Here is a 12,760-nt window from a genome sequence, read left to right on the forward strand (position 1 = left end):
CCTTGCTGTTTAATTTGCAGTTTTCTTATTATAAATGAGGTCAACAGGTGCTTTCCTGTGGTAAAGATAAGTTCTCTCAAAAATTCTCCACACCCCTGAAGGGTTTGAACCCCAGTCCCCTCCCAGTGCTGGGACCCCTTGCCCTGGGGGGCTTCAGCCTCTGAGACTGTGAGCCCCGAGACAGCATCTACCAGAGCCGTCCTGTGGGTTAGGGCTACACCTGCCCCCTCAGGATTACCTCCCTTCCTCCCTTCCCCCCGACTCAGCTTTAACAACCTAGGCATCCAGTGTGTGAGGAAGAAGGAGATCGAGGCCGCCATTGAGCGGAAGATTCAGCTGGGCATCGACCCCTACAATGGTGAGTCCCCACGCCTAGCCTCAGCATCCCGTCCTCCCAGACCCCTCGCCCCCTCTGCCACCCCTGTCCCCTCGCCTTCTCCACTATCCACCATCGCCACAGCCCCATCCCTTCCCTGTCCCCTGTCCCCCCACCAGGGTCTGCACCCCCCACACTCAGCCTTCCCATATCTCTCCCGCAGCTGGGTCCCTGAAGAACCATCAGGAGGTGGACATGAATGTCGTGAGGATTTGCTTCCAGGCCTCATACAGGGACCAGCAAGGACAGATGCGCCGGATGGACCCTGTGCTCTCTGAGCCCGTCTACGACAAGAGTGAGTCGAGGGTGCTGTTCCATTTGGATTGTCTTTGGCTGCGGGTACCAGAAAGCCCCACATACGATGGCATGAACAAACAGGGAGTTCTTTTTTTTTTCTCAGTTATTAAGGCTGTTCCTATTGATTCAGCTGCTCAGCTATATCTGGGTGCTGGTTCAGCAGCTCTGTGATTCTCTTGGGCTTTCCCTCATGGTCATGAACTGGCTGCCACAGCTCCAGACATCATGTCTGTGTTCAAGGCATGATGGGCAGTGACACCCTGTGTGGTGTGCAGGCTGTACACTGCCCAATTCTAGGGGTCAGCATTTACTAGGTAGCCTCTGGGAATGGGGCTTTCTGGTGTTGCAGAATGCACAACCAGTACAACTATACTAGGCAGCCCTTGAGAAGAGGCAGCATGAGTAATAATCTCTCTCTCTTTCATAGAGAAAATAATATATTCCTCAGAATCACCCTGGTAGACATTTCCTTATGTCTCATTGGCCAGAACTTGGTCCCACGGCCACCCTTAGTTGCAAGGGAATCTGAGAAAGCAAGTATTTAGGTTTTTCATCCTCTATAGAGGGGTACAGGTATGGAAGAGGAGATTGGGAATGGCTGTTAGATTTTAGCCAGCCTACAGTGACTGCCACAAGCATCAAAATGGGCAGGGATATTAATTCAATCAGGACTTTTATGGGTGCAAGAGATAGAATCCCAACTCAAATAAGGAAAAAAAGAAGAATTTGTTCCATTAACTAAAAATATCCAGAGGTAGCACAGTGCTTCAGGTCTGGCTGCATCCAGGTTCTCAATGATGTCATTAGGGATCTCTTTCCATCTCTCAGCCATGCTTCCTTTATGTTAAGAGTCACTCTTGGCAGGGCCCTCCCATGCAGGGGCAAAATAACTGTACGCAGCTCTAGTCTTACATCCTACCAGCATGACACTTCTCCCCTGCTCCCAAAGAGAGATTCTCTTACTCAGTATTTTTGCTCAGAGTCCCAGGGCTGTCTCTCATTGGCCTAGTTTTAGTCATGTCCTCCTCTCTGACTAATCAGCTGCAGCCAGAAGGAGGCGATGCTCTGACTGGCCAGGTCTAGGGCAAATGATCACTGCTGAGCTGGGAGTGGGCTCCACCCTACCCAATCCCCATGACTGAGGTGGGGGGTGGTTCCTTAAAGGAAAACTGGAGGGGCTGTTAACAGAAGAAGGGCCAGGACTGCTAGACTGGCAAAACAACATGTGTCCACTACAAGTTTCAGGCCATTAGCCCTCATCTAAGACTCATCCCTGACTCCTGACCCCACCAACCCTGAGGTCTGAGGGTCTCCCTTTTGGGCAGACACTCACCGGACCTCCGCACAGAGGACTCATGATCGTCCATTAACCCCTTCTGCCTGGGCATCTTCTTTTTCCACCTGGACCACAGGTTCCAGAAGGGTCAGGCACCCTGGCTTCTCCATTTCCCACCTCTCCACACCCCAGGGTGGGCACCCATGGGGTACCTGGTAAGGGTTTGATGACTGAATTCTCGTTTTTTCTGTGTGCCTCTTCCTCTCCTCTTTCCCAGAGTCCACAAACACGTCAGAGCTGCGGATTTGCCGAATCAACAAGGAGAGCGGGCCGTGCACGGGTGGCGAGGAGCTCTACCTGCTGTGCGACAAGGTGCAGAAAGGTGAGGGGCCTGGGGCAGCGAGTGGGCGGAGTGGGGTCTGCCGGCTTGCAGGGGCAGCTGGGGAGCCCGGAGGATGAGAGGGTGAAGAAGAGCCAGTTAACCAGGGGAGCCAAGTAGAAGGGTCCAGAGCTTTGGTTTTGGAGTCAGAGAGAAACAGCCAATTGATTCATTCACTCACTGAGTCACTCACTCACCTGCTCACTCATTCATGAACAAAGAAGGAGGCACAAACAAACAAACAGTGCTGGCCTGCGCTGGGTACCTGGCAGGCCTTGCCATCATGAGCTCCGGGGGACTCTGGTATTAAAATCGTGGAGTTGCATAAATAAATGCTTCATGACAGTTGGATCAGGGCTACGAATGGAGAAAATGGACGATGTTTCCACATGATTCACATCTGTTCAAATGTCAAAACCCTTTTTCAAATAGGGTTTTTGGGTGTTTTTGTTGGTTTTTAAAAAAATTTTTTGGTCCGCGCCCCCTGCATTGGAAGGGCGGAGTCTTAACCATTGGACCAATTAAAAATAGGGTTTTCTGAAAAGTAAAAACAACCCAGGATTGCCTGGGGGGAGAGCTTTCTCTTTTTTCTTTTTTTTAATATTTATTTATTTATTTGGCTGCGCTGGGTCTTAGTTGCGGCATGTGGGATCTTCGTTGCTGCATGTGGGATCTTTTTTTTTTTTTTAATTTCACATTTATTTATTTATTTTTTAAAATTTTATTTATTTTTGGCTGCCTTGGGTCTTCATTGCTGCGCGTGGGCTTTCTCTAGTTGTGACGAGCGGGGGCTACTCTTCATTGTGGTGCCCACGGGCTTCTCATTGCGGTGGCTTCTCTTGTTGTAGAGCACAAGCTCTAGGCACACAGGCTTCCGTAGTTGCAGCACGCGGGCTCAGTAGTTGTGTCTCGCGGGCTCTAGAGCGCAGGCTCAGTAGTTGTGGCGCACGGGCTTAGTTGCTCCGTGGCATGTGGGATCTTCCCAGACCAGGGATCGAACCCCAGGCCACCTGCATCGGGAGCATGGAGTCTTAGCCACTGGACCACCAGGGAAGTCCCTCTCTTTTATTGTATATATCTTTTCTCTGTCCTTTGTATCTTCTATCATGTGACTCTATTATAAATAACATCACCACCAACAGAAGAGCTAACATTTACCTTGCTCTTATTTTTTTTTAATTTTTTTGAAATAAATTTATTTATTTTATTTATTTATTTTTGGCTGCGTTGGGTCTTCGTTGCTGCACGCGGGCTTTCTCTAGTTGCGGCGAGCGGGGGCTACGCTTCGTTGCAGTGCGTGGGCTTCTCATTGTGGAGCACGGGCTCTAGGCGCGCGGGCTTCAGTAGTTGCGGCACGCAGGCTCAGTAGTTGTGTCTCGCGGGCTCTAGAGCGCAGGCTCAGTAGTTGTGGCTCATGGGCTTAGTTGCTCCGCGGCATGTGGGATCTTCCCGGACCAGGGCTCGAACCCGTGTCCCCTGCGTTGGCAGGTGGATCCTCAACCACGGCACCACCAGGGAAGCCTATCTTGCTCTTATTAAGTGCCAAACTCTGTCCTAAGCACTTTGTATGTGTCATTTATTCAATCATCTAATTGCCTAACAGTTCTATGAGGTAGATTCTCTTATTCCCCATTTACAGATGAGGAAACCGAGGCACAGAAAGATTAAGTAACTTGCTCAAGGTCACAGAGGTAGTCAGGTAGAGACAGGATTTGAATCCAGCTGGTCTGTGCTTCTGGGAGGAAAAGTAAAAAATAAAGAAAGGGAGTTGAAAAAAAATCCGGAAGACGGTGCAAAAGTAGTATCTGGAGGTAGATAATGCTGAGGAAGGGGATAGAGAGAGATGGCTGGAGGTGTTGTGGGGCACAGTTTGACTTAGTGGGGCCAGGGAGGACCGCTCTCAGGAGACGACACTGGAGCCACGAAGAATCTGTGTGGCCATGTGAGGAAGAGTGTTCCAGCAGAGGGAACAGCAAGTGCAAAGGCCCTGAGGTAGGAGCAGGCCTAGTTGTTGGAGGAACAGTGAGGCCAATGGGGCAGGAGGGCAGTGAGAGGGGAGGAGGATAGGAGAACATGCTACAGCCTCAGGAATCCCCTGCACAATCCTTTCTCAGGTTGTATGGTTATATAGTTAACGTCTATCTCCACCCCCAACCCTCCCGCCCCTGGGTTGTCTGGGCAGGACCTGGGAGGATCCTGGTGAGCAGCTGTGTCCCCAGAACCACCCAGTCCAAGGCCAAGCACACATGAGGTTCCCAGGGGAAAAAAAAAAAAAAAACAACTCGGGCTTCCCTGGTGGCACAGTGGTTAAGAATCCGCCTGCCAATGCAGGGGACACGGGTTCGAGCCCTGGTCTGGGAAGATCCCACATGCCACGGAGCAACTAAGCCCGTGTGCCACAACTACTGAGCCTGCGCTCTAGAGCCCGTGAGCCACAACTACTGAGCCCCCGTGCTGCAACTAATGAAGCGCACGCGTCTAGAGCCCGTGCTCCGCAACAAGAGAAGCCACCGCAATGAGAAGCCCGCTCACCTCAACGAAGAGTAGCCCCCGCACCGCAGGTAGAGAAAGCCCGCGCGGAGCAACAAAGACCCAACACAGCCAAAAAAAAATAATAATAATAAAATAAATTTTTAAAAAAAAACAAACTTTTTTTTTTTCCTGATTCTCTCTCTCTTTTTTTTTTCTCTGCAAGGTTTACTCTTAAAACAAAACATTTTAACCATTTTAAAGTGTATACTTCATTGACATTTAGTACATTCCCAAGGTTGTGCCACCGCCACTCTCTAGTTCCGGAACATTTTCATCACCCCAGAAAGAAACCCAGTACCCATTAGGCAGTGACTCCCTATTCCCCTCTCTTCCAGCCTCTGACATCCACCAATCTATTTTCTGTCTCTATGGATTTACCTATTTTGGACATTTTATATAATAGAATCATACAATATGTGGCCTTTTATGTCTGGATTCTTTTACTTAGCGTAATGTTATGAAGGTTCATCCATGCTGTAGCAGGTATCAGTGCTTTGTTCCTTTTTATGGCTAATATTCCATATATGGATATATCCCATTTTGTTTATCCATTCATCAGTTAATGGGCATTTGGGTTATTTTCACCTCTTGGTTATTATGAATAGTGTTGTTTTAGACATTTGTGTATAAGTTTTTGTTTGAACACCTGTCTTCAATTCTTTTGGATATGTACCCAGGAGTGGGAGGTTCTTATAAGATTTTGAATGAATGAGCAAATGGTTATTGGGTGGCTCCTCTGTGCTGGGTTCTGTGCTAGGCAGTGCTGGGACACAGCAGTGACAGAGACAGGCCCAGCCTCTGCCCTCACAGTGCTCTCAGTTCAGAGGGAGGTAGGGAAAGAAAGACAAATTACAAATGTGAGTAATGCTGAGAGGGAAGAAGACAAAGTGCTGAGATTGAACAACAGGAAGTCCAGACATGGTCCGGGCATCTGGGAAGGCTTCCCAGAGGAGGTGATATTTGAGCTGAAATCTGAGGAATGCCAAGGAGGCTGTTAGGAGCCTGGGAATTGGGGTCAGGGCAGGGAAACTGTTCCTGCCCTGGGTGAATTATTCGAGGTACATGTGAGTCCTGTTTCATTATTCACTCACTAACTGATCTCGGGCAGGTGACTTCACCACCCTGAGCCTGTTTCCTCATCCCTAAAATGAGCTGGTGTTACGATGAGATGGGATCCCACGTACCTAAAAACTACACTACAGAGAGTTAGCATTTACTGAGGATTTCCTGAGTGCCAGACCTAGAGCTAGTATTTTGCATAATACTAATAAAAACTATCATACTTAACATGGACGGAGCACCTATTATGTTAAGCCCTCTTCTAAGCCCTTTTCTTGGAGTGACTCATTTAATCCTCCTAACAACTCCTGTGAGGTGAGTACTATGACTTTCCCTCTTGAAGGTGAGGAAACTAGGCCCAGAGATATCAGTAACTTCCTCAAGCTGTAGGAGCTTGTGGTGAAGAGCTCTAGCCTGCCTGGATTCCCATCTTGGCTCCACCACTTGCTGACTCTGTGACCTTGGACAAGTGACTTAACCTCCCTGTGCCTTTGCTTTCCCCTCAATAGAATGGACTTCCTAAAGGTAGTTTTTTCATAGGATTGTTATGTGTCTTAGAGGCAAACCATGTCTGTCCAACACATATAAAGCCTCAGTATATGGAGTTAGTGTGATGAGAGGCAATGCAATAAGACAAGAAAAAGAAATAGTAGGCAGAGTAGCATACTGAATCCTGACTATTCTGCTACCAGCTGTATGACCTGGGGTTAGTCTCTTAAACCCTTCAAGCCTCGGTTTCCCCATCTATGAAGTGGGTGTCTAGAAAAGAGTTAACATAGCAGGTCTGAGACTGTTAACCTTTGGAAGCCCAGCTTACAAGGTTGACCCTTGGCTGGCTTTTGGGAACTTTGAGAGGGCTCCTACCATTCCCTGACTGTTAAGAGTGGCTCACTGTATCTAAACTGTACAGACAATATGGTTTGTGTGGATCATTTGCTTTCCTTCTGGGAGTCTGGAATTTTGATATGTGCCAGTTAGAGGGAGCCTACTTGACCAACTCCCAGTAAAAACCCTGGGCAGTAAGTCTCTAATGTGCTTCCTTGGTAGAAGCATTTCATGTGTGTTGCCACTGGGGGCAGCAGTGTGCGGTGTGCATGTTCTGTGTGACTCCCCTGGGGAGAACTCTTGGAAGCTGGCACCTGGTTTCCTCTGGACTTCGCTCCAGGCACCTTTCCTCTTTACTGTGTGTGCATCTATCTTTTTGCTGTAATAAATCATAGCCATGAGTACTACTATATGCTGAGTCCTGTGAGTCCCCTTAGTGAATCACTGAATCTGATGGTGGTCTTGGGGCCCCCTGATAAGGTGGAAATATTAATTCTACCTGCCTTTTGGATTGTTAAAGGATTAGATGAGTGTGAGTGTGTGTGTGTGTGTGTGTGTGTGTGTGTGTCAGTGACTGGCACACGGTAGGTGCTCAACAGAAAGCTAGCTGCCACTATGATTAGTTTTATTATAATTAGTTTTATTCTTAGAAGTATTGGTGTTGATTTTGGGGGAGGCTGAGTGAATTGGGTCTCCAGTGGACCAGTGTCTTGGCTCAGCTGACGCCCGCGCTTTCCTGCCAGAGGATATATCGGTGGTGTTCAGCAGAGCCTCCTGGGAAGGCCGGGCTGACTTCTCCCAGGCCGACGTGCACCGCCAGATTGCCATTGTGTTCAAGACACCACCCTACGAGGACCTGGAGATTGTTGAACCTGTGACAGTGAACGTCTTCCTGCAGCGGCTTACTGATGGGGTCTGCAGTGAGCCTCTGCCCTTCACATACCTGCCTCGGGACCATGGTAACCACGGCCACCCAGGGTGACCCACCGCCCCAGAGACTAGGTCTTTGGTCTTGCTTGGGGTGACCCAAAGGGGAAAGGGGAAGAGGCAGAAGTAGAATGCAGGCTCAGAGTTGCACAGACTGGGGTTCAAATCCTGGTCTGCTGCTTACCGGCTGTGCGATCTTGGCTTCTCCTAGCCTCAGACTCCTCCTGTGCAAAATGGAAATAATAATAGTACCCATTTTATGACATTTTGGGACTATTTAATCATTCCTCCCCTCAGCACGCCTGCTCATGCCTGACCCTCACTGGGTAGTGCTGGGAACATAGCGGTGACTGAGACAGCCCCAGCCCTACCCTTTGAGGCTCATAGTCTTATGGGGAGAAGGGGGACAGATCCATTCCCATACAGTGACAACCAGAGTGGGCAGGGCTGGGATTGGAATTGCTTACAGAACTCGGATTGCCCAGAGTGGGGCACCTGACCCAGCCTTAGGGTTCAGGGAGAGCTTCCTAAAGGAGGGGACGGCTGACCTGAGGATGGGAGGATGACTAAGCAATTCTCCAGGGAAGTGGTACGAGTTGAGGAAGAGTGTTTGAAGCAGCAGGAACAGCAAGTGCAAAGGCCCTGAGGCAGAATTGTGCCTGGGACGTTCCAGTGTAGCTAGAAGTGGATTTGGGTTTTATTCTGATTAAGATGTGGACATCTATTTGCATTGGTTGGGCAAAAACCAGAACAGCACAACAACTTCCCAAATGGTCTCTATAATTAATTCTTAATTAATTCTTATTTTTAACGGATTATTTTGTATGCCTCTGGTATCTCCTTAACAGACAGCTACGGTGTGGACAAGAAGCGGAAACGGGGGCTGCCCGACGTCCTTGGGGAGCTGAATAGCTCTGGTGTGTTCCCTCTGCCCCTTTTCGCATCCCTCTCCAGGTTACTGGGAGGGGATGACTGACCCTACTGCCCTGGCCCACCCCAGGTTGGGGAGGACGGGCTGTTGGGATCCAGGGGTCCTCATCTCTGCCTTCCCTCAGACCCCCATGGCATCGAAAGCAAACGGCGGAGGAAAAAGCCGGCCCTCCTGGATCACTTCCTGCCCGGCCACGGCTCAGGTGGGTCCTGGCTCAGTGCAAGCCCCTGCCCACAAGGTGGGCTGAGGGTGAGCTGCAGCCCTGCTTTTCTGGCCTTTTTAGGCCCCCCAGGAGCTCCTACTAGGGCAGTGCCTCACCACTTAGCCAGCAACACAAAGTGGAAAGAACAGTGGTTCTGGACACAGTCTGGAGGCTCTGATCTCCACTGGGCCATTTACCTGCTGTGTGACCTTCACCAAGTTGCTCTACCTCTCAGAGCCTCAGGGCTCCTCTGAAAAGTCTCACCACATACCTATCTCATTGACCTTTTAAAATTTAATGTATTTATTTTTACAGACACTATATAATGATCACATAACTGCTTTGTGTGTGCTTACTCACTTAATCTGGGTAATCACCCTGGGGGGGATGGGTGCTGTCATCTCCCCCCACGCCCCACCCACATTTTACTGGTGAAAAACTTGAGGCCCAAAGAGGCGATGTCTCTTGCCCAAGGTCACACAGCCAGTCTGAGGTGGAGTGGGGAGCTGCACCTGGGCATAGATTTAGATTAGTGATGACATGTGAAACCAGTAGTAGGGAGTAGACGGTGGATAAATGGGGGTGGTGTCAGAGCCAGCCAGCCTTGAATTCAGCCACCCTCCGGCCTCTTTTACTGCGGCCTTCGTCTCAACTCACATGCCAGCCTCCAGTTCCCATGAATTCTAACCCTGTCTGGCTGCCATCCAAAGCCTCCTCACTCGCTGACCACTAGCTCTAAGAATGCTGTCCCCAACACCCCAGCGACCCCACGGCGCCCAGCTCCCAGCCAGCTGCCAACCAGTCAGAGTCTGCTGAGCCTGGACCACTCCAGCCAGTCCCACCCTGAAGGTTTCAATCATCACCTGTTGTCCCCCCAGCCCACTGTAACCAATGCCCAACAGCTCTGCCCCTAGAAACCCCCAATCCTAGTCCATTTCATCAACCTTTGATTCCCAATCCCCAAAGCCTCTCCTCATCAGCCACCTGTCATTCATCCACTTGTTCTATCGCCCCGATTTCCCAGTGTCTAAAGTTCCCTCTCTCATCCTTGTGGCAAAGCTGCCCTGGCACTAGAGTGTGATGGTTAGGAGCATGGCCTCTGGAATCAGACTGGGTTTGAATTTGAGGACGCAATTTAGCCACTGTATGACCTCTTTGGGCTTCAGTTTACTTAACATGCAGATGGAGACCCTCCCTCTTAGGGTTCTTTCCAGAATTTAGTGAGGTCACATCACACAGTTATTTAGCACAGTGGCTGACATAGAGTTGGTGCCCAGGAGATGTTAGGAACTTGCCAGAAAGCAGGAATGCCACCTGCATTTGTTTAACTGCATTTGATCATGTTTAACTGCATTCATAGCAAAACCCCAAATAACAGGAGCTTCAATAGGATAGAACATTATTTCTCCTCTCACATAAACAGTCCAGAGGTAGGTGGTCCATGGATGGTTTGGTGGCTGCATGATCATCAGAGACCCAAGCTCCTGCCATTTTCAGCTCATAGTTTCCACCTCATGGTCCAAGGTGGCTGTTGCAGCTGCAGCCATCACGCCCACATTTCAGCCAGCAGCATTTAGTCACATCAAGCTACAAGGGAGGCTGGGAAATAGGAGTTCAAGCAGCGCAGTGTCTCTTTCTGAGACAAGTGTAGTCAGCCTTTGCTGGTGAGGTTTGTCTTGTCTCAAAAAGAGAGACTCTCCCACAGTGACACCATTTTACTATACAATTTTGGGACTTGTGACTTCTCCCTTGGGTCTCCCATGGTGTGGATATTTCACTTTTTGGGTTGTCTTTATTTTTGGGGGGGCTTTGGAGCCTCCTCTTCTTCCTCATTCTTGGGGAAAACTCCCTAGCACTACAGGAGCATGGTTTCAACCCTGCTTCTGCAACTCACCTGTGGACTGCAAGTTATTTTGCCTGTTTGCTTATTAAATGAGAATGATCCTATTTTTAGTTTTTTGAGGAGCCTCCAAACTGCTTTCCACAGTGGCTGTACCAATTTACACTCCCACCAACAGTGTAGGAGGGTTCCCTTTTTTCTACATCCTTGCCAACATTTGTTATTCGTGTCTTTTTGATGATAGGCATCCTGACAGGTGTGAGGTGATATCTCATTGTGGTTTTAATTTGCATTTCTCTGATGATTAATGATGTTGAGCATCTTTTCATGTGCCTTTTGGCCAACTGTATGTCTTCTTTGGAAAAATGTCTGTTCAGGTCTTCTGCCCATTTTTTAATCAGGGTGTTTTTGATGTTGAGTTGTATGAACTGTTTATATTTTGGATATTAACCCCTTATCAGTCATATCATTTGCAAATACCATATGACCCAGCAATTCCACTCCAGGTATATATTAAAAAAAAAATGAAAACATTAATTTGAAAAGATACATGCACCCCAATGTTCATAGCAGCATTATTTACATTAGCCAAGAAATGGAAACAACCGAAGTGTCCATCAATAAATAAATGGATAAAGAAGATGTGGTACATATACACAATGAAATACTACTCAGCCATAAAAAAAAAAAAGAAAATTTGCCACTTGCAGCAACATGGATGGACTTGGAGGACATAAGCTTAGTGACAGAGAAAGACAAATACTGTATGATATCACTTACATGTGGAATCTTAAAAAAGAAAAAAGCTAGTGACTATAACAAAAAAGAAAGACTCACAGATACAGAGAACAAACTAGTGGTTACCGTAGGGAGAGGAAAGGGAGGAGGGACAAGATAGGGGCAGGGGATTAAGAGGTACAAACTACTATGTATAAAATAAATAAGCTATAAGGACATATTGTACAGCACAGGGAATATAGCCAATATTTTATAATAACTATAAGTGGAGTATAACCTTAAAAAATCGTGAATTACTATGTTGTACACCTGGAACATATTGTACATCAACTATACCTCAAAAAAATTATTTTAACAACAACAACAAAAAAAGGGAGATAGAGAACGGTGATAGTCCCTACTCAGAGTTTCTTCTTGGCATTATAGGAGGCCACACTGATAAAGCATTTAGCAACAGAGGGGGCATTTGAGTTAGGGCCTGGCCGGAGGTCGACCGTAAAAGCCCACCATACTTTCTTCTTTCTTCTCATCCCTGCAGGCCCGTTCCTCCCGCCATCAGCGCTGTTGCCAGACACAGACTTCTTCCCGGGCACCGTATCCCTCCCAGGCCTGGAGCCCCCCTGCGAGCCGGACCTCCTGGACGACGGCTTTGCCTACGACCCCGCTGCCCCCACGCTTTTCACCATGCTGGACATGCTGCCCCCAGCGCCACCACTCATCAGCGCTGTTGCGGGCAATGGGGGTGCAGGGGCCGCGGTCGGGGAGCCCCCCGGCCCCGAGCCGCTGACGCTGGACTCGTACCAGTCCCCGGGCCCCGGGGACGGAGGCACTGCCAGCCTCGTGGGCAGCAACATGTTCCCCAATCAGTACCGCGAGGCGGGCTTTGGGGGCGGCCTCCTGTCCCCGGGGCCTGAGGCTACGTAGCCCCCGCGGCGCTGGAGGAGAGGCGCTGGGTGGGGAGGGAGGTGGAAGGGGCCGTGCGAACCCAACCAGGATATCCAGCACCCCCATACCCTTGGGCGGCCCTTGGTCAGTCTTCCGACGTTCTCATCCTTCTGAATCGGACATCTTCAGCGCTGGCGAGAAACTCCGTAGCATCGGTTTCCCCTGAGCCCATTTTACAAGTGAGAAAACTGAGTCTGGAGAGGAAAAGGGTCTTGCTTGGCTCTCAAGCGCTAGCTTGTTAAAGCTGCTGCCTCAGCCCTCACAAGCGGGGGCACCTTCTCCAGGCGGATTCTGTTGTGTACATATGGGAGGAGGGTGCAGATCCCCCGCCCTCCGTCCCCAGGCTTGAAGGTGCGGGGTAGGTTGTTTGTTCTGAGTCTTCCCAATAAAGATGAGATTTTGAGCGTTGGGGGTCTCTTCTCTTCTCCGCTTG

At 49.2% G+C, this 12,760-nt stretch overlaps 1 protein-coding gene across 1 annotated transcript in view; it reads left to right on the plus strand.

The window, feature by feature from the left end:
• RELB (RELB proto-oncogene, NF-kB subunit) overlaps window positions 1-12,735 on the plus strand; it is a 28,903-nt gene extending 16,168 nt beyond the window's left edge. Inside the window, exons 5-11 of the mRNA XM_061172480.1 lie at window positions 267-358; window positions 540-671; window positions 2,227-2,331; window positions 7,488-7,703; window positions 8,520-8,588; window positions 8,727-8,804; window positions 11,921-12,735. Coding sequence (XP_061028463.1) covers window positions 267-358; window positions 540-671; window positions 2,227-2,331; window positions 7,488-7,703; window positions 8,520-8,588; window positions 8,727-8,804; window positions 11,921-12,306 — 1,078 coding nt within the window. The 3' untranslated portion in view covers window positions 12,307-12,735. The remainder of the gene's footprint in view (window positions 1-266; window positions 359-539; window positions 672-2,226; window positions 2,332-7,487; window positions 7,704-8,519; window positions 8,589-8,726; window positions 8,805-11,920) is intronic.
• Window positions 12,736-12,760: the final 25 nt, after the last annotated feature.

This window comes from Eubalaena glacialis, chromosome 18, assembly GCF_028564815.1.
Source record: "Eubalaena glacialis isolate mEubGla1 chromosome 18, mEubGla1.1.hap2.+ XY, whole genome shotgun sequence".
Classification (NCBI taxonomy): domain Eukaryota; kingdom Metazoa; phylum Chordata; class Mammalia; order Artiodactyla; family Balaenidae; genus Eubalaena; species Eubalaena glacialis.